A 22,105-nucleotide genomic window follows, 5' to 3' on the forward strand; every position below is an offset into this window, starting at 1 on the left:
AAGATCGGTCTATTTCTTTGTGTTCGGCATTCGTTTGAATCGAGGATTTCGAGTGACTTTTCCTTTTCCATCAAGACAATGCACCAGCTCACGCGCCAGCAGTTGTAGTCGCAAAATTAATGGAAATGGGGTTCCAACTTGTTTCACATCCCCCTATTACCCAGACTTTGCTCCCTCGGGCTGCTCGGACTTTTATTTGTTACCCAATTTGAAGAAATGGCCAGCGGTAAAAAGATTTTATTCAAACGAAAAGGTGATTGCAGAAACGAATGGCTACAAGGTCGAATGTAAAACAATTTGAGGATCGATTGGCAATTTATAAGCTTAAATCGAATTATGGAATAGCAAAAGCACAGACAGCAGCTTTTGAGCAGCAGCTTTAACCCTTTGAAGCACACATTTTACTTACCAACCGCTTTTATGATTGCATGTAATTTTAAGGGTTTCAGGGGTCGCTGATTACGAATCTGAGGTCAGATTTGAGAAATTCAATATGGCGGATACAAAATGGCGGACATATTTTTTGAAAACTTGTTGGATACTCACCAAGTTTGATATTAGGGAGTTTTTGGTATCCAACAAGTTTTCAAAAAATATGTCCGCCATTTTGAATTTTTCAAATCTGACCCAAAATTCGTAATTAGCGACCCCAAAAACTCCCTAATATCAAACTTGGTGAGTATCCAACAAGTTTTCAAAAAATATGTCCGCCATTTTGTATCCGCCATATTGAATTTCTCAAATCTGACCTCAGATACGTAATCAGCAACCCCAAAAACCTTATAGTATCATGTCCCATCTTTATACATTATGTACTTTGTTGAAAAATGAATTTTTTCCTGAAAATAGACGATTTTTTCAATTTGTTTATCTGTAATTGTTTATAAATTCACGCAAAACAATTTTCTTAGTTTCAGTTACATTCTTTGATATATGGATTATCATATAAATAAATTTTCTCGGTCCCATTTTCATAAATATCAAATCTGTAGAGAAAAGTTGAGAAAAAAGAAGGTGGGAACCTGGCTTCCCACCATGCTCCTAAGGGTTAAACGAAAGTTTCTCATTCTTTGTTGTATGATTTTCAAAAATAAAAAATAAAACAGACTTCGTTGAGCCAACGTATGCGGCTTCACTGCACTTGCAAAGGCGCAAGCAGAAGCTTTCACGCAAGGCTGAAAGCAAATACTTGGAAAAGCTTGCCTTTTAAAAAAATTGAGAATATTATTAGTCCAGCGAGATTTTTTAAATAAATTAAAAAAAAAATCGCTTTACTGTCATCTTCTGTCATCAGCTGTTTGTGTTATTATTGAGTAAAATGTTTAAGGTACGCTAATTAATAATTTACAAATAAGTCAAAAATGCATTAATAATTTACAAATAAGCTTTAATCTACATTACTTGCACTACTAAGTTATCATACATATTTTGGGTATTATTTATTCACACAATTCTTGAAGTTTTTTTTTAATATTATTTTCCTTCGTTTTGATTATATGAGGAGGGTTTATTGTGAATAGGCCTATGCACATTGAAGAGTAGCTACTAATCGTAATTAAAATATGTAAAGCCTATTTTCACTGCATTTAACATGAACTACTCTAAATATTTATTGTTATTCGTTTATATTCTTTTATTTGTTATTTTGTTATGTTGATATAAAAATTTGCTAATTAAATATTTTCTTTTCTTTATTTTAAAGCTTACCAAAGAAGTGGAGAGCTGCAGTTCGAATGATACGTATAAATTGTTGTTGCTCGTTATTGTGAGGTGAATGGAAATTAGATAAGTTAAAGTAACAGGTGGCGCAAAATTAATCATCCCATCGGAAGATTTACAATTTGTTTTTAATTTTTACAATCATATTTGACACTTGTGAACTAAAAAGCTGTAAGATAAGAACATACAAGCAATAAAGCGCGTAAAGTTCGAAACAAAATTTCATTACTCAAATAATTTTTTTCTATTTAGTAAAAAAGTTATTTAAAACAGAATTAAATGACAAAAATTGGAGTGCTCAAAGTTCGAAATAACTATTTCTATCACTTTTTTTTTATTAAATAAAAAAAATTATTTAAAAAAAATGGATAATTAATTTTGCACCGTTTTGAGGTGCTTAAGGATTTGGCTACGCTACGCTTTTGTTTAATCATAAAAATTCCTTGTATCAGAAATTTAAATGTACTTTGGTTTTAGGCCCTCGGAAATAAACGAGCTTAAGCTATAATATTTTAAGAGAAATCCAAAATAGCAAACACAAAAAAAAAAAAAAACAAAAAAAAAAACAACAACGTTTGCCGATATTTTTCTGGTAAATAAATAAATAAATAAATAAATAAATAAATAAATAAATAAATAAGTAAATAAATAAATAAATAAATAAATAAGTAAATAAATAAAAAGTATAAAAATATTCAAAGCCACCGGTATGAACAAACAAAGTCCTTCTAGTATAGTATTCTATGGGGTACGCCAGCTGAAATCCTTATCGGGAGGTTACAACCAAAAGAGGTATAACTCTTTGGCGACAAGTCTCGCGGCATTTAGCCGCCCAAATTAGTTCGCGGCTGTAAGGCTCCCAACGTCTGTCATTCTGAGCGATAAGATACGCATAGGTTTAGTGAAAGAGCCACGTTTTCATTCAAAGACATTAGGGGACATTAGCGATGAAGTCTTATCTTCCTTATAATGTAAACTTACGATGTGAAACGACGGTAGAGTCAGAACGAATTTCAGTTCTTCGATTCAGCTTCTCAGTGTCACCGCCAGAGGAACCGGCAGCCTTTTTATATTTTTTTATTTTACCCTACGCTCGATGGTTAAGCGATCTAGAGATGATACGTTACATAGTGACAATTCTGACTTTTAATTCTGATAAGGCGGAAGATGTCGGCATTACTTCGTCAATTTGAACGATACCACACAATGCTTGAATATTAAACGTAAACATAAAAACAACCAAACTTCTTTTTGTTGTTTTTTTCCAATTTGTTTGCTTATAATTATTTTTTGATTTTATGAAATAATTTTCTTGTGTTAAATAAAGCCTTAGTTTTTACAACTTTCAACGTATTTATTTTCTTTACTGCGCACTCTAATATCTCTCGTGTTCGACGGCGCTCGCCCGTCTCTCTAAAAGACTCATGACCCTCCCCACTGACCCTCACAGGCCACTACAGGCTGCGTACTCATCTGCACATGATTGGGATATAGTTCACTGATTCTTCCCGTTTCTGCGACCAATCCGATTAAAGTCTCATGCACGTTCTCCTTGAATGTAGCGCTGTAGAGCGGGGAAGTTTGAGACATCTCGGCTAACTGCAATCAGAAGAAAGACACATACGCTCAATCCAATCCAGCTATATTCTGAGTTTAATAAGGGAACTGGGTCTGGATGAGGTACTGTGATTAGCAGAGGGCACAAAAGGCCATGAGGTCTCTGTCTATCTATCTATGGTTTTATAACTAAAGCCATGTGCTATTGCTTTTCCATAGATGCTGGATCCACCGATGTTGAATAATATTGCATTATTTAAAATTGCAGGCAACAAAAACAGTGGCTTAAATATATTTTTTTAATGCAAATATAGCGACCAACCAAGCGAAATAGCTCATAAAATTTATTTCTGAAAGATTAAAAAAAAATGCTATTTTGCTAAAAAAATTAAAATTTGTTTCATTCCTTAAACTTGTGAGCTTGCTTGCTGGAAGTACGCTATAACTCAAAAATTCTAGTATTCGAGTAAAACGGTTGCAAAGTGTTCAATTTACTATGCCTCCCTAAGATGCATTTTCTTCTGATGAGATTTTGTTAGTAAATATCTTCATGAATTTTTTACGCTGCATAAAAGAAGAGTTGGTTGTTGTTGTCGTAGCAGTAACTTTGCCCTGTCAGTGTAGTGCAAATCACTGGTCGTCTTCGTCTAGCTCATCTAACGGTAGACCCAGGAAACTTGCTGTTTCGTCAGGTTGCGTCCAGAGGGAGAGGGTTGTTAGATGAATGGGTTTGATGGGGCATGTAAAAAGGTGATAACTGCCGTGCGGGGTGCCTTCACGTGAGTTGGTAGTCATTTCTGCATACTTTTCTAAACAAATTTTTTACCAGAAGACTTTTTCCTACTACACACGTATAAGAACAAGTATGTAACATTTAAAACAAATTAACAAAACCGTTTGAAAAATAATATGCGCAACTTCAGTTTTTTATAAGAAATCTAAATTAGGTAGAAAATAAATTAAATTATTTTTTTCAGAAAATTTTACGGAATTTCTTTAGCATTTATTTTCTAGCAGTAACAGCGAAAACGTTATTTTAAGCGAATAACATTAATCGAACCTTCGTTTTGGAAGATCAATAAAATCGATGAAATCTCTCGGGATATCGAGAAATCAGAGCGTTAATCCGCCGAGAGGTGAATCCGCAAAAATTTAGTAACATTCTTTGTAATTGTAATGAAAGGCCGACGTGTATTTGGCACACACATGCATACAAAACAATGTGTGTCGCCTACATACCAATGATTGGTTGCATACTTTTAAGGTAGCGAGTGCGCGATCTGCTTATGGTAAATTAACTTCCCATGAGAGTGAGAGGATACTCGTATAATTGCGCTGGAAATAATTGTATCAATTCTGAAGAAAGGCGAATGCGCAGGTGTATTAATACTGCAAATGAGTTTTTGTAATGCAAGCGAATGCTGTAAATATGCAAGACCAACGTCTCGGTATGCTCAAATGTATGGGCTACGTGTGAAAAGAATTCAAATTGCGAATTTGCCGCACTCTCTTCTTTGCTCTTGCTCATGTTTATGTGCTTTGATGCACCTACAGATGTGAACGGTATGCAAATGACAGGTTTTCACGCATAGATAACGTAAAAAGTGAAAATTGAATTCAAGAAGTAAATTAGTAAATTAAGAATTAATATAAAAACAATTTAAATACTCGTGAATAGATTTAAGCATAAAATCATAAGAAATAAGAACAACGCAAATTATATTTTTTAAATAATTATTTTTCGTCTGCATTTTATTTCGTATTTTTAAATAAAAACAATAATCATTAAATTATAATTTAAATTATAATAGTTTAAGGTAAAGTATTTATAAAATCAAATACACAATTCAACTTTTCGTATGTTTTACCCAGGTAAGTTAAATGAAAATTAAACGAAGAGAAAGTAGAAGTTGTTCGTACAGCAAAATTGAGGCGAGAAAAGACTAAGCGCGCCACCACGAAGCTTTCACGCATAGCTTTAAACTTTCGTCAAATGAAATGGCAGAAAATTTGCGCTCGAAAAAAATTGTAATTTTTTTTACCCTTTTCTTGCTTCTGCCTTATGCTTATTTGAATTTCTTAAATTTAAACAAAAGTTTTTCCTTTGAAAATTGTCCCTTTCTTTTCGCCTTCTCCTGTGCATAAATATTAATATATACTAGTAAAATAATTTTGTATGCTTTGCAAATTACCATACATTTACTTGTGGTTTGCCTTCACTTATACAAATAGTTGGCGTAATATTTTTATAAATACACAAATTATTAAAAAATATAATTCACTTACAACGTAAAATATGTGGCTACATTCAACTTTTTACAATTCCTTAAACGATAAGCAATACAAGCGATACTAAAACAAGTAAATAATACTTATCAATAGTTTTACGTAAATTTAAAACAACTGAACTTATCGAAATAAGTAGGAAATTCTTGAATGCATTTATAAAATATGCAATTTATATGTATGAGTGTGTAAGTAGTTCTACTTACAAATCGGCTTATCTGTATGTATTTATTACTCATGCGTTTTTAATTGATTTCTTGTAAAATGCAAAATATTCTAGTATTTATATTGTAAAAAGCGAGTTTTATGCAAGCTCTCTTTCGAAGTGAAAAATATAATACAAGTATGATAAAAATGGCAAGCAATTGTGGGGAAAATGGCCTTTTCACTTAAGAAATTGCAATGTGCTATTAGTTAATTTTGATTTTTAATTCATTCGCTTGATTGAAAAAAAAAACTTTTCTGACAACTACAAATATTTTCAAAATTAAAATTTTTTAATGTATGTAAATATAAATGTTTATTCTTTTGGACAATTTAATAACCATTTGACTGTTCCAAATAAAGATTGTTTCAATAAAAAATGTTTTTACACGAAAACATCTATCAAAATTAAAAAAAAAAAAAATTAAAAAAAAAAATTAAATATGTATACGTTTCTAAAACAAAAAGAGTTTGAAAAAATTTTACAAAAGAAAATTTGGAAAAAAATATTGGGAAATAATTTAAAACTGCTTTGTTAATTAATAAAAAGTTTTATGTGCAAGGTTTCTATTAAAACAAATATTTTTTTTTAAATTTTGAACTATTAAAAAAAAAATTTAATTAAACCTTTCTAAAGCAAAAAGAGTTCGAAAAAAACTTAATTATAACCTTCTAAAACAAAAAGAATTTGAAAAAAATTAAAAAAAAATTGAATTATAACCTTCTTAAACAAAAAGAATTTGAAAAAGTTAAAAAAAAATTAAAAAAAAATGTTAAAAAAAACTTTGAAAAAAGTTTATTATGCATTTTTAAAACAAAAAGAATTAAAAAAAATTTGGAAAACAATAAAATTGTTTTTTGTTTATTAAAAAAAAAATTTCTGCAGGTTTTTCAAAAAAAAAAATAATTAGTTTAAATGTTGAACTATAGAAATAAAACTTTTGAAAAAAAAAATTAAATAAAAAACGGTTTTAGAGAAACACATTTTTTTAAGAATAAATTTTTTCATTGTAATACATTTTTTAAGAAATAAAATTTGAAAAAATTAAAAAAAATATAAAAGGAAAACCTTTTCAGAGACACTATTTTTTAAGTTTTAAGCAAATAAAATTTTTTTCGCATTAGAATAAACTTTTTAAGAAATAAAATTAAAAAAAAGAATTAGAAAAAAACATTTTCAAAGAAATTACAATCATTTTTTCTTCGTTTTAAACAAACACAATTTTTTTACATTGTAATAAATTGTTTGAGAAATAAAATGTGAAAAAATTAAAGAAAAATTGAAAAAAATATTTTCAGAGAAACTATTATCTTCGTTTTAAACAAATAAACATTTTTTTGCATTAGAATAAACTTTTTAAGAAATAAAACGTGAAAAAAGTTAAAAAAAAACTTTTTTAGAGAAACTACAATAAGAAAAAACAATAATTTCTTGGTTTTAAACAAATAAAAATATTTTTTTTCCACTAAAACTAAATTTTTTGGAAAAATAATTTGAGAAAAAATGACAAAAAATACCAAAAATTGCAATATTAATTTTATTTCAGCTTATTACATTTATTTTTATTTTCAATTAATATTTAAATTTTGCGAATTGGTATAAAATTTACTTTGAAAACTGTAAATGAATATTCCAAGTGCAAAATTTAATTAAAAAATAAAAAAAAACTTAAATAATAAACTTTTTCAGAGAAACCAATTTTTCCTTCGTTTTAATCAAATAAAAATATTTTTTTTTGCACTAAAACAAACGTTTTTGGAAAAATATTTTGAAAAAAATTAAAAACATACCGAAAATTGCATTTCTGCTTAAAGTTTTATGGTATTTTTAGTTTTAATTAATATTTGAAATTTCTAATTTGCTAAACAAAATTATTTCGAAAATTGTAAACGAATATTCTAAGAGCAAAATTCAATTAAAAATAAAATAATAAAAATTACGAAAAATTCAAATATGTATTACTTTTATTTAGGCATAATTCTTTTAGTTTTATTTTTATTTATATTTTTAATTAATTGATGAAGTTTTTGAATTGTTTAAAAAATTACTTCGAAGACTCTAAATTAATATTCCAAGTGCAACTCTGCAATTCAAAATTCATATGCATTTATTATTACTTGCGAAACACTTTTGAACGCGAAAAATTTAGCCTTTCCCCAAAAAATTTGCCCTTTAATTTATATGAAATGTATCAATTTTATTGCATATTAAACATGAGAAAGTTAAAGATGTGTTTTTTAATATCGGAACCAAACATTTTTCAATCACTTGCTTGTATATCAAAAATAAATAAATACATTTGAATTGCCCATGCCTGCTTCAAGACTTCTCCTTTGCTTGCATTAATATTAAATAATTTTTTAATGAACTACTTTTACGTATGGTAAATTGTAAATCGCTTTACGTATAGTAAATAAAATAATTTCCACGCAATAATAAACACTTAAATTATATTTTATGCCTTTAAATTAAATTTAACATTCAGTATTTACAGTGGGGTATTTCGTGCTTGCTCTGGTTCGTTGGCTCTTTGTTTTTATTGATAGTAGTTCTTTTTTGATAAATGTTTTCATACATATATTTCTAACAATAGCTCCTATAACCTTTTTTTCTTCAAACTCATACTTACAAACACTACATACATTTATTTTAAATGCTACAAATAAACATGGAATATATTTTACAAATGCTTCTTAACGCTCTCTACATTTTACAATAATATTTTAATTATATTTCTATTTTCTCATTTGACTTCGTGCACTTGCTGATATTCGATTTTTTTTCTTAGCAATTTTACATGCGTCTGTATACGTATAAGTAGTATGTATTATTGTTATTTTTGTAATGCAATATGGCGTTGGCGTTTTTGGCAGTGGTAATTTTTCTCAACCCCGCTGGGCAACGACAAAAAAACACTTTTTCCCTGCTCTGTCTACCTTTTTTATGCTTTTCATACGCATTTCATTAACATTTTTTACTTGTTTTTGTTTTTCTTTTTTTTTTTTCGTGATTCATTCAAAACATTGCATTTCGCTTTGTTAGTGAAATATGCTTTTTTTATATTAGTTTAAATCAGTCTATTTGAGTAGAGAGTTGAAAAACGAATTAGGAAAATGTGAAATAAATATGCATAAATACATATATATTAAAAAAAAAAAATATTTTCATAGAACGTTTTTTGACGCGCCCATTTGATGTGCTTTTCGTATCTCGTTCATTTTTCCTATTTTTAACACACTTTTCACTATTTTACCATTAATTCGCTTTATAACTTTTCACATTATTTATTTGAAAAACAATGGAGCAAGGGTATGTACTTTTTTTATAAGCTATTGACTTCTGTTAATTCGTTTAGTGATGTTTTATACAAATTGTGCTTAGCTGTTGTTTCTTTTTTTTCATTCATTTCCATTAAGGTATTTTTTTTTTTGTTTTTTATGTTTTTTGCTTTCATTGAAAATGGACTAGAATTACGTAGTTTAGCTTGCTTTTAGTTTATGATGCTATTATAATATATATTTTTGTAATTTATATTTTTATTCATTAAATTTACCATTCAAGTATTTAAACATATTTTTTACAGTTATAAAATAGCAGAAAGTAATATGGCGACTTATTTCTTACAACTTTTCACTTCCTACATAAAGTTTTCAACAGCTTTAAAGCTCAAAAGTGCATAAACTTAAAAAATGCAATGCTGGAAATGAGCGCAACACCTGCTAGATTTTATATTGAAGATCACAAAAGAGCGCATGTTTTACACCTACTTCTACCTCTACCAATAGCAAATTGCGCTCTTTACTCACTCTCTTTTCTAGTTTCTAATTTCCACATACTCTCTCTCTCTCTCTCTTCAAGATGTCGTGGCGGTTGTGCTCATTTACAGCTGCGAAAAACTGCTCGTGGACACCCAGTGCGCTGTATCTGGTCGTACCATTAACTATATAGGACCGTAGTCGCTCAGCGCCTGCCCGGGGTGTTGCGCGCCCGGCCCACCGGGCAACGTAACGACCACGGACACCGCGCGTGAATCGATCACCGAACCGGGCGCCGTACTTGGTCCATTGCCCCCGCCGCCATTGCCCCCACCCGGTCCCATTGGAACGCCACCACCACCGCCATTACCATTGCCATAAACGCCAGGCATACTCATATTACCAGGCGTACCGACGCCGATGCCACCGCCACCGCCACCGTGCAACATACTGCCAGGAGGAGCCCCAACACCAACACCGCCGCCAACCGTACTATTGCTCATACCCGCTGTGCTCATCAGAGTACCGTGTCCGCCCAGCACGCTGCCACCGCCAATTGTACTGCCGCCGCCGCCGCCACCACCACCGCCACCGCCCATGGTTGAAGCTCCGCCTGACTCTCCATGTCATACGTGACTCGCCGCCGGTTGTTTAAGAACATGATGGTGCAAATGGTGGTGACTGGTGGAAGCCACCGATGCGCCGCCCGCCTGTGTGTATGGTGTGGCGAGCAGCGAACCAGCCGCCGATCCCACAGGCATACCCATGCCGGAGCCGGCGTACGGATGCGGTATGGGCGGTCGCGGTTTAATGAGTGCCTGATTGGCGCCGGTGCGATCAGGTGCGCCAAAAAGTCGACGCCAGAAACGACGCCAACTTTCTAACGTCTTACCAGACCAGATCCAAACGCCCGATGTAATACCTACGGCCAGTGCCATAAAGTACTTCAGCATTAGCACTGAGTACAATGGTTTCTTGCCAGGTCCTTTCACCGGTTCACACGGGCAAGCGAGCGCTTTGATCCAGTCTTCGAAGTAGGCGGCTTCATACAGGTAGCATCCGATTACGATGGTTGCGGGGACGGTGTAGAGGACGGAAAATATGCCAATACGTATCATAAGCTTTTCTAATTTGTCCGCCTTAACACCGGCGCCAACGCCGCCTTGTTGTTTGATTACGGAACGTATGCGAAAGAGTGAAACGAAGCCCGCCATCAGGAAGGTGGTGCCGATGACGAGGTATACGAAGAGCGGTGCCAGTACGAATGTCTTCAGATGATCTGGATTGAGATTACCAACATAGCAAATGCCGAGTATGGGATCACCATCCGCGGCTGAGAGCAGCAACACGGCCACCGATTGCACTGTGGGTATGAGCCAGGCGGCCAAGTGAAAATATTGCGAATGTTTGGTAATGGCTTCATTGCCCCACTTGAGGCCAGCGGCCAAGAACCAAGTGAAGCTGAGTACAACCCACCAAATCGACGATGCCATGCCGAAGAAATACGTTAGCAGGAATACCATTGTGCACGCGTTTGGTCCAGTCGAATACTCCCTTAAGAAAGCTCCGTCGCAAGCGATCTCTTCGTTCTGCAGAAAGTTTTTCGAGAGATATCCTACAGCGACCATGAAGTAGCAGGCAGATAGAAAGACGATCGGTCTTTCGGGATACTTAAACCTTTCGGTGTCGATGATGAACGTAGTTAGCGTCATGAGGGTGCTGCAAAAGCATAGACCCGACCACAGGGCGATCCATACGCCGGCGAAGTCCTTTTCGTCGTTTGTGAAGAATGGGCCCTTGCAAGGGATCGCGCAATTTGGAACGCTGGCGATTCTTTGTACAGTTGAATTCATGTACCACGGGTAGTGCATGAGTGGTGGCTGCATGAGCGCTTCCTTCCCCAGGAGTAGTAGTGGTTTGAGACACGTGCACGTGCATTCCTTTGTGTTTGTTCTTTCTCCTAGGGAATTTTGGCAGTTTTTTGAATTTTTGCCTTTGCATTTCTGTGAAGTTGATCCACCAGACTGCTTGCGTTTACCACCACTACCGCCGCCGCCACCACCGCCACCTGAGCTACTCGAACCGCCTGACGAACCATCACGGCCTGAACCGCCACTGCCACTCTCAGTATACGAGGGCTGTTCCATACAGAGATTCTCGGGATCACCATGGAGTGGCAAATGCTCACAAGCCATACGCTCTGGCCATTGAAAACTGTACTGCTGCATGATGGGTGCACAACCAGCGCGTGCACGTTCACAAACCGAACGACAAACAGGCAACGGTTTGTGATAATCTTCCAAACAGATTGGCGTGTACATAGAACAGAGAAAGAATTTCAAATCGGGCGAGCATTTGATTTCTACGAGCGGCCAAAATTGATGTACTTCCAGACCCGCTTCGTCCTGTGTTTCGTGGTTCATTTCATTCGGAAAGGAGGTCATGTTGTAGCCAATGCCGCGGCACATTGGTATAGTGATCTCTTCACAGCGAGAATTTGGATCCTTTGGTATGGCGGGGAGCCCGTAGCCAGGCGCGGGACTGACATCCAACGAATGGGAGCCCATGCCGCCCATGCCAACACCACCGCCGCTATCCGCCAAATGTTGCATGCCGTCCGCATGACAGTTGTGTGTGTGTAGCAGGAGCACGACGCTGAGGATGAAGACGGAATTGCAGAACGCAAGCGGATGCCGTCCTATCGTTCTGCGCCTGTTAGCCGTAGTGCGAGACATGGCAATTGTGTGTCTATGTATATGTTTTCTGGTAAAGTTTCTCAGCGGAGAAAGTGGCGTAAAGTTGTGCGTAACAGTACACACTTATTAGACGCGCCGAAAATGTGGAGTCAGAGTTGTTGCGCTTTGGAAAAGTTCAGCTGCGTTCGACAGGCCACAGCTAACTAAAGTCGATAGTTCAGTTGAGTAGTGAATAAGTAGCTGAAGCAAAGCTCGAGCCGCGTGGTACTACCGTTTAAACCGCAGGCGCAGCACGTTGTCAAATCAGCGGCTTACGGCAAACAAAGGATAACTGCAATGAGAAGAGAAGATATGAAAAGAAAAAAATTAATAAATGCGTCACAAGCTAGAGCAGGGGTAAGTGCTTAAAAGTAATAGGTACACAGTTGTTTGGTTAGTAACCGCAAACGATTAGTTTTAGTTTTGCGCTGCGAGCGCGAATTCCCCCCAGAGGATGACAGCAAACAATCGATCCTAAATCAACAAAAACCTATTAACTATCGACGTGAACCAACACATGCACACTTAGGAAGATATTAGAAGCTGTGGATGACTTATCGTACTTCCATTTCATTTGTTTCAATTCATTGTAAACAGGCAGAGGGAGAGACACTTAGCCGTACGCACCACTACGCTTTCGGGGTGACAAGTAACACTAACACTGTGGCTCGCGCATCTATGTATGTATTGTACAATGGAGGCTTATGGCAAGTTTATGATATTAGTAAAGCAGTTGCTGTATGCATTTAACCCTTCAATGCCATGGAGTTACCATATGCTCTTAAATTTAAACAAATAATGAAGCGTACGCAGCGAGTGTGACAATATAACACTTGCGCATATACACTTACTCACACCCATTCAACTCAGATTTGCTTTGGACAGCGGCAGCATCCAGTGGACCAGATGATGCTGCCGCTGCTCAGTTGTGTCACATCAATCAAAATCAGTGATTTTTATTAAATTTGACAGCCACAAACGGCTGCATTTACAATCTAAAGCGCTGGAGTGGTGGTGAAATGAGTGACTGAGTAGTAGGAGAAGAATGAATGTGAGGGGAAAGGATTATAGAGAATTTCGTTGGGTGAGAGTTGAAAGCAAATATTCAGCATGAGTTTGCTAGTTTTTTTTGTTTGTGCTGGGGACATACATACATATGTTGCAATATGCGTATGCATCGTATGCGCGTTGATTGGAAGAAACTGCGTAAATTAAGAAAATTGCTCACTTTACAGTTTGACAGTTTGCAAGAGTGTTGACAATGTGACTATGCAACGGTGAGCAAGTAGTGGCTGCTAAAATAGAAAATTTGTATGGGGAATTAAAGATAAAGAAAGCGAAGTTTGTTTTACGAATTATTACGTAATTGGTAATGTAAGTGACCGCCGGTTTGAATCTTTGATGCATGAGTTTTGGAAACATAGATAATAAAATATATGAATATATATAGTCCTGGACAAAACGATTGCACCTCAACCTTTTAAGCAGTTTTGACTATTTTTCTGTTGTTTTTTTTTGTTTTTTTTTTTTTTTTTTTTTTGTTTTTGAATGTTTATTATTATTTTTTCTTAATAAACTATGGCTATAAAACAGTAAAGGATACCCAAAAACAGCTTATTGCCTCACACAAACCATATAAAACGGTATTTTGAATTTCTTACAAAAATTTTAAACTGGAAAATTGCGAACAAACTTTTCATCACAATTACACTGTTTTTGGTATGTAATTTTATAAAAAATATTTGATATGCAATTTTATAAAAAAAAAATAATAATAATAATAATTGGCGCTTACACTCTTTACCGCTGCTAGGTCAAGCTGCTCCTCCTATTTGTGATGTGCATTTTGATGTTTTCCCACAAATGGAGGAACCTGTCATAAAAGTATTATGTTTGATGAGCAGCTTTTTCGCGCCAAAAATACGCTCCGAGGGGTAAAAGCTATTAGGAAAACTATTTTCTCTCATTTGATGTTTCGTGCCCGGATTTTCGAACACGTGTATTAACAGTGGTGACTTATCAACCCATTCGGCTATGGTGAAGTGCAAGTTTGAAGTTCTTATTGGTTTTTTATAATTTTTTCCCCTGATTATGTTACGCATTTTCTCAATACAACAATTGCAATACCGTCTGGGGGAAAATTATAAAAAATCAACAATATTTTTCAGCAACTTCAAACTTTAATTCACCATTTCTCTGTTCGCTAGAGATTTCCGCTGTTCGCTGTTCGAAAAATTTTTATGTGAAATCAACACTGATTTAATGATGTTCAAGCGACTTTTGTGTTTAGGAAATTAGCTTCAAAGCAGCCTGCTTAGGCCAGTGCTTCCAAGTATAAGTAAGGGTACCTTCAGGCGGAATGCTTTTAAGGGCAATGGAATTGCATAACCATTTGAGAGACTTGTGGTGAGAAATAGTATGTTTATGTTTTGAGCGTCCAATTGGGATGCTTTGAAAATCGATTAAATTATAAAATAACAGTTTGTCAAAACGAAAATAATACAGTGCTGCCAAATCATGTACATACTTTGGATTCAAGAGACATCTTTGGTTTTATTCCTACTCGATAGATGGTTTGTGAAGCGAAATCAGCTTTTTTTACACTAAAACTTAATAGACTATGAAACTGCAAGACAACTATTTTTCACAGAGGAATTGGGGCTTTTGTATTAAATGCGAAACTCTGGCTCATATGGCTTCTGTTAGACATTGCGTTATACTTTTATAAAAATAGTAATGAAGATTAAAAAAAAAAAAAAATTACAAAAAAAAAGTAAAAGTGGTAAAAATATCAAAATATGCATAGAAGCTCTATGTTGTTGTTGGTGTTGTAGCAGCATAAACAATCCCCATCACTCTGTATTTGAGCAAAATTCTAGTACGAAATTAAATGCAACAAATATTGTATTTATTTCTTTTTATTATCATGAAAAAATTCGAGCTTTTCAAATGAATTTTGTGGTTTTTTTTTTCAAAATTCAAAACAGATTCAAAACAGTTCTTGATGAGACCCCCTAAGTTATCCATTACACATAGCAAGATTTACCAGAAGAGATATTAACCTGGGTACGCATGCACAATCGTGCACTCACATATATACACACATACATATATTATTAGATTAATTGTAAATGTTGTGAAATACGATATTTGTGGTTATGAAAAATACCAGAGCAACTTTGGCATTACGCAAGTTGATATGTACCACTGCATTTCATAGATATGCCTACATACATACATGTATAACAAATACATATAAATATGTATGTAAGTTTTCAACCTATAAAGCGACTAAAACAAAATATTGTTTTAAGTATTGATTTCAAGTTGTGGTTTAACTGTCGAGAAGGTTCATGTACTCGCGCGCTATGACAGTTTCGTGGTTAGACCTCAGATGAGTGACAGTTGTAGGTAAGGCGACTGTTAGACTTTAAGCGTTTATACGCAGGCAGATATGCTCGTATAGAGTAAATTTTAAATTAAACACATTGAAACGGTAATTAGGCTACTGTTCACCTTCAAATGGGCGATCATATTCGCTGGTGACCAAACACCAACTGTAAGGCGAGGTAGTTGACAGCTGTCAGATTTTTAAAGGTTGTAGAGAAATTTTACTTGGAAAATTTTTAGATGATAAAAAATTAAATGAAATAGGTGAAATGAAACTAAAATAAGAGCGAACAAAAAAGAAAAAGTTATACGCACAACAGGCAGGGAAAGCTTGAATGCATATTTATTTCAGCTTACTTTTTTACTATTTAATTAAATATTTTTTAAGAAAATATGGTTTATCATATTACAACGAATGCTCGACATTTTTTATGTGGAAGAAAATACATAAAAAATGGTAAAAAATCAACGCACTACATAAACCAGTCATACTTGACACTTGAACTGTATTACACAAAATTCAGTGGCCTATAACCCTGTCTACTCAAAATTCGTTTAGGTAGGTAGGAGAAATGGTTAAAATACCAACCTGACACTCCCCAAGTAGCACTAAAGCGTCGTTTAGATACCGTTAAACAGCCAGAAATGTATAGCTAGTCAGAGCTGTTAATGTAATGGAGAGGATTGACGAGATTTAATATGGCACACTTCCTCAGGCTGTCGAAGAAAGGAGTACCTAGTGGCCTTAATCGTCGAGCTGCCAAACCTGAACATTTACAGAGAAAGTGCTCAACAGTCTCCTTCTACGAAAGGTCCCCTCCGACAGGGCTTATGCAATGGGGGTTAAATGGTAAACCTAGATTTTCCGCGTGTGAGCCGATTGGACGATCCGATTGGAGACCGGTAAACACAGCTACGAGGTTGGAAATTCAATGGCGAGGAGTTCAAAGGACTTTCTAAGTCCTTCGTATATTGTACTGGAGACACAGGGGGAAGCAGAAAAATGGAGCTCTATCTTTTCTGCGCTTTCCTGAGAAATAAGAAATTCTTCCAAAAATTCTGATTAGAAATTTGAAGGAAATTTATACATTTTTTTTTAATTTCCACAAAGCTATACTTGAATCTGTATGGCTTTTGTGGGAAAATTAACAATAATTTCATTAAAAAAATAATGAAATTAAATAAAAAAAAAAAAAAAACAAATAAATTTTTAAAACTTGCCAATAAGTGCCTGTGCTCAAGTTCTTAAATTCAATTGGTTTTTTTGTTTGATATTCGTTCTTGTTACAAATTCAGTTATTTTTCCATTAATTTTCTTTGCTTCCGTTGAAATAACTACTTAGAACTTTTTTTAATATACATTTCATTTTATCCCATTTGCCAAAGAAAGATCAATCTAACCTAAATCGCTAGCCAATTTATGAAAGTATACTTTCAATTTCTGGTTCACAAAATTTCCAAATGCTACCCATCGTAAATCCTTTGCTGACCAAACACTAATACCACTTTTTCCTCAAACGTTGGTAATTCCAAAGCGAGGGAGACGTGTATCATTTTTGGCAGCCCAACTCAAACCCTAGCGAGTTGAATAGAACGTATTTATGCAAAGATCTGGAGCGTAGCCGATTTAAGGATGACCGGCATAAAGTAGCAATGACAGCAATGGCAAAGCTGTCAACGGTAGCAGCTGTTGTACTCAAACTACAATGGCAAATAATAAGCGCTTTCTGCACAAAGCAAAAAATGTTAACCAAGTAGGAGAGAAATGTCGAGCAGAAAGTGGCGCTACATAGTAAAGTATGAAGCAGAGTGATGACCAACAACAGCGGCAGTGTGCACTTCACCGAGTTGACACTTCGAAAGCTGCCACACATACAAAAAAAAAAAAATTTCCGCAGAACCAAAATGTTGGAAAAACATGCAGTGTGCGCTTTGTGTGTGTGAGAGAGAGAACGAGCATGAAAATCAGATAGACTGCGTAACTGCAAGGAAATACTAAAATACAGCAAAAAGTATTGTGCAGCAACAGCAGGCAACGAAGAGGATAAACATAAAGCAACAGCAAGGGCGCAGAAATTGACTGCTGACAGGGGGTGGAATGAGCGCCTTACAAATGCGACCCTAAAATGACACTACTTTTTGGTAGCACAAGCACGAGAATATGGTATATATGCCACTCTCACTTGATTTCTGTATTTAGGGTTGGGTGGGTGGCTGGCGGGCTGACTAGCTGCTATAAAAACAATAATACCTAAAAGGGAATTTGTGTCGCTACAGCTGTCCGTTGATCTTCGCCATGAACTAACATACTACGTATGCATGTATGTATGAATCTCAGCTGCGACATGTTGATGAAAATGCTGATGTGATCTAAGAAAGAGAGGCGTGTGTGTGTATGTCTTTTGTGAAGTTTTTCAATTTAGTTTGTCGTTAAATGACATGACTGCTTTAGTTAGTCGATTTTGTTAAATTTGAATGACATTTTAATTAATAACATTTGTTGACACTCTCACAACCCAAGCGTACATGCACATACACAGAAGCAAAATTAACATAAGTTGTGTATAAGAGGACAGTTGATCAGAGTAAAATGAGAATGCTGTCGTTCTTTGCAGGGGAGTTTCCAAATATTGTTGATCTACATACATATAGACATACATTCGCCTCTTTATTTTCTTTTTTGCTGTATTGTCAATTTTCTCTAGAATCTGCTTGAGCGGCAGAGATACAAAAATGCTCACGAATTTTGTTTATTTATTTGTTGGTCAATTAATCAAGCAAATAATGGTTGAGTGCAGAGTGCGGAAGTACTATTCAAAGGTGGGGAAATTTGATATTAGAGAAGGCAGCTAAAATTGGGCTAAGTTTTTATTATTTACAAAAGAAGTACAGAATGTGAGAATGTGCCATTCCAGGTCTGTAAATGGCGCCGTCTTGTTAGTACACATCGTGTTATTTACATATTTATATGTACATATATGTTAGAATGGGTTGGGCTAATAAAGCTTTTATTTATATGATAATTGTTATAGAATGAACTATGTTTTTATAAAAAATGAATCAAAATAAAAAAAGAAGAAAAGTAGCCGAAAGTCTTCAAAATATCGCTTAGGTAATTAGGTGCAGTAACTGTATATTCATATGAATGGACACCTAGAACAATGAGAAATCCATTGATATGGCAGTCGAATCCAAGGTATGGTATGTACAAATGTACAAATGTAATTATGTATTTTAAAATCTATTATTTTTTATTATTTTTATTCCATTTTTTTACCATTTAATTGTGCTGTTTTCTATATTCCCACTTAAAATACAATAATATTTCGTTAATGGTACTCGACAGCGCTCACTGGCACAAAAATTATAAACCACAAAAAGGCTTTCTATCTACGCTTGCGGCATGTTTACACAGTAATGACTGTGTAAAAGCAAATAACAGCGTGAAATATGAACTTGGCTCAAGCATTTACTATACAAAAATAAAGCGAAAAGAGCTCAACGAGAAACATACAGCAACTAGTGAAATATTGCCAACATTGCGGCACTCACAAGAAATGCATGGGAAAATTAAAAAAAACAAAAAAGAGCACACCAAACGTGATCAAATGTTTTGAAGAACCAAAACAACAGTGATTAGAGCAGCAAAAAGAAAAAAAAAAAAATAATAACAAACAAGGCAAGAAGGTGCTGGGAGGTTAAAGAAGTAATAACAAAAGCGGGAAAGCTGAAAACTAACCAGCAAAACAATAGAAAAATATAAAACGAGTGCAAAAGAGCAAACTAACTACAACAAGCAACAAGGCAACAACTACAAACACGTATAATGAGTGAGTACTTAGAAAAGTGCTTTAAACTATGTAGGTTCACTGCTGCGCGTTTGGGTGCTGATATTTGGCGCGCCGTAATACGACTTTGGGGTAAAGAAAACGGAGAGGGAACTATAAAAAAAAGGTAAACACTTGCGATGCGTCTGACTGTTTTTCTTATTACGATTGTTTTGGGTTGTTTTCTGAGTAAGTAAAAAAAACAATTACTACATAAATAAAATAAAAAGAAAGCTAAAACGAAAAATAAAAATAAAAATAAAAAATAGCGCAGCATTGTAAAGAACAACATGCAAGCAATACGAGCGCATAACAGTTAAACTTGTCCAACGTAATGAGATAGCAAACTCTTTTCTTAGCTGAATTCTTCCATCACCCAACACATGGCATACACATACACTCCGTGTGTGTGTGTGTGTGCGTGTTAGTGCTGCACTTTTCGGTGGCATACAATTCTTTGTTGTTGGTAACTCAAGAACTCTGTAAATAGCAAAGTGTGCAGTCTGGCACTCTTGGTGATGCTGCAGACTGTGACCACTTGATTTGATTTCGAAAAAGTACAACCATACCTAGTACTAAATAAACATACCATTTGGACATTGTTGCATTAACGAACGAACGAGCGAACGAGTAAGGATGAGTAATGTTTCCAAAGAAAAATAGCGACATTGCAAACAACGAAATTGGAATTGGAGTAGGAAATGGTGTTGGTCGGTAGCAAAAGGAATGGACCTAAGCATGCAACTGCATTCAAGCTAAAGAAAACATTTTAGTAACAATATTTGTCTTGCCTTTTAAAGACAAATCCCAAGGAGATGGTTGTTGCTATTGCTCTTACTGTCGCTGATGAGTATGTTGCCGTTGATTAAGTTTGAATTGAAATTGAAGTGGAAATGTAGTGTGTACCGAGCGTCGCTATGTTACATATGACTGCGTATGACTAAAATCGGAGCAGTGAGTGCGACTTTGACTTGTCATTGTTGGTTTAAGTGCCGAGTCGTTTTTCATTAGGATTTGAGCATGGTCGCCAGTCTAGGCTCTGTTTGCTGTTTACTAATATTTTATTCATGGGAAAGGGCTGAGTAAAAAAAATATAGCAGAACATTGCAAAGTGCGAGTTACTGCTAAATGAAGTCGATATTTTGCAATAGAAAATGCACTTACCATGCGCTTGGAAAAAGGAAAAAAAAACCCATAAATATGTACATATTTTAACTATTTAAATCAGCAATGGACGCAAGTTATCTCACCAACTTAAAGTTAACTCAGCGGCGTAAGTTAGCAAGCAGCTGCTAAAAGGAGACATAAAAAATGAAAATATGTCTGCACTAAAGTAAGTGTGTATGTGTGCATGTGTGTGTGTTTCTTCAACATGTTTTCTTTGCTATTATTTGTAATGAAGCAGCGCTTTTGTTGTTTATATTTTTCCTTATAGCCGCGTCACTCTAACAATTTCTTCCTCGCACAAAAAAAAGCAATTTCTTTTTTTTGTTTTTTCTTCCTTACGTTTTTGCTGTTTTGTTTTGTTTTGTCCCACTCACTCGTGCTCGTTGAGTGTGCCTAGCAGCGTTGCAAGGAAAAGGCGTTAACTGTCAGGAGTTTGCAATTGTCAACAACAAGTCAGCCAACAAGCAAACTATCCGCCAACAAGTCAGCCAAATGACCAAGGCGCGAGCGTGCGGCGCAACCGAGACGCAATGGAGAGTTTACGATGCACGTTGCCGTCCATCGCTTTTTTTTCTGGGGTGAGTTGGGTGAGTGGTAAGAAAAACTTTGCTGGTAATCATGTTTATTTAATTTGTAATTGATTGCATAGTCGACAAGACGTTGCCCCACAGGCAGCAGTCGGCAGGAAGTGTGCAAACCTGGTTGCAAGCAAATGAGTGAGTAATGTTTAAAATGCTTGAATGCATGGCGTGGGAGTGGTAGAGATCGAACCGCTCGGGGAGGGACGGTAATTTTAATTGATTTTTTTGTAAGAAAAACTAACTGTATGCAAGCGCGTATGTATTACAAATCGATTTTTTCACAGGAAAGCATGAATTCTCTCTTCAATGTGCTGGAATTGAAAAATATGCAGACAGCTTTGAAAATTTTTATGTGGCTAAAAGTTTGATTACTTTAATGGTTTGTACTGAAATATTTGAGCATAAGAAATATCCCAATAGGCTAAGTAAATAAAAGTAAAAAATTAAAGAAATAAAAATTTGAATTTTTGCCAATAATGAAGAATTGATAAGCAGAAAATTAATTAGGAACTGAATTTTTGTTTATTTAAGTAATTACTTTTTTTAAGTAGTTGCTCTGAATCCATAAAAATAAAACTTTCAGTTAGGTTAGATTACTGTGGTTGCTACCTTTAACAGGGTAGACAATGGCATTTTCAGGTTAAACCGAACATAGTGATGGCAAGTAAGCGGGTTCAGTTCCATTCCTTTATATCCCCTGTGTAGTAGTTATAACCAATGAATTTCTTTTAAAAAATGCAGGAGATATCTAATATCTATGTATTACCTCTAAAACTGTTGGGTGTTTAAAGAATTAATTGTTAAGTGCAGCAGTCGCATTGTTGATAGAGTACGGCAGTGGTAGTAGAAGCTGCTCTTTTTATTTCAATAATTAAAGGTATTC

General features: G+C 34.9%; 2 protein-coding genes across 2 annotated transcripts in view; both read right to left on the minus strand.

Moving 5' to 3' along the window:
• Nucleotides 1-7,848: 7,848 nt before the first annotated feature.
• Nucleotides 7,849-10,121, minus strand: LOC129241537 (uncharacterized). Its single transcript, XM_054877929.1, has one exon. The coding sequence runs from the start codon at nucleotides 10,119-10,121 to the stop codon at nucleotides 9,708-9,710; it is 414 nt and encodes a 137-aa protein (XP_054733904.1). The 3' UTR covers nucleotides 7,849-9,707.
• Nucleotides 10,122-10,148: 27 nt separating this feature from the next.
• LOC129241536 (frizzled-2) overlaps nucleotides 10,149-22,105 on the minus strand; it is a 100,115-nt gene continuing 88,158 nt past the window's right edge. The window contains exon 3 of the mRNA XM_054877928.1: nucleotides 10,149-12,549. Coding sequence (XP_054733903.1) covers nucleotides 10,149-12,257 — 2,109 coding nt within the window. The 5' untranslated portion in view covers nucleotides 12,258-12,549. The remainder of the gene's footprint in view (nucleotides 12,550-22,105) is intronic.

This window comes from Anastrepha obliqua, chromosome 3 (genome assembly GCF_027943255.1).
Source record: "Anastrepha obliqua isolate idAnaObli1 chromosome 3, idAnaObli1_1.0, whole genome shotgun sequence".
Lineage (NCBI taxonomy): Eukaryota > Metazoa > Arthropoda > Insecta > Diptera > Tephritidae > Anastrepha > Anastrepha obliqua.

Excerpts from the sequence above, each read along its gene's own strand:
- LOC129241537 (XM_054877929.1), bottom strand. The coding sequence starts at position 10,121 with ATGGGCGGTGGCGGTGGTGGTGGCGGCGGCGGCGGCAGTACAATTGGC.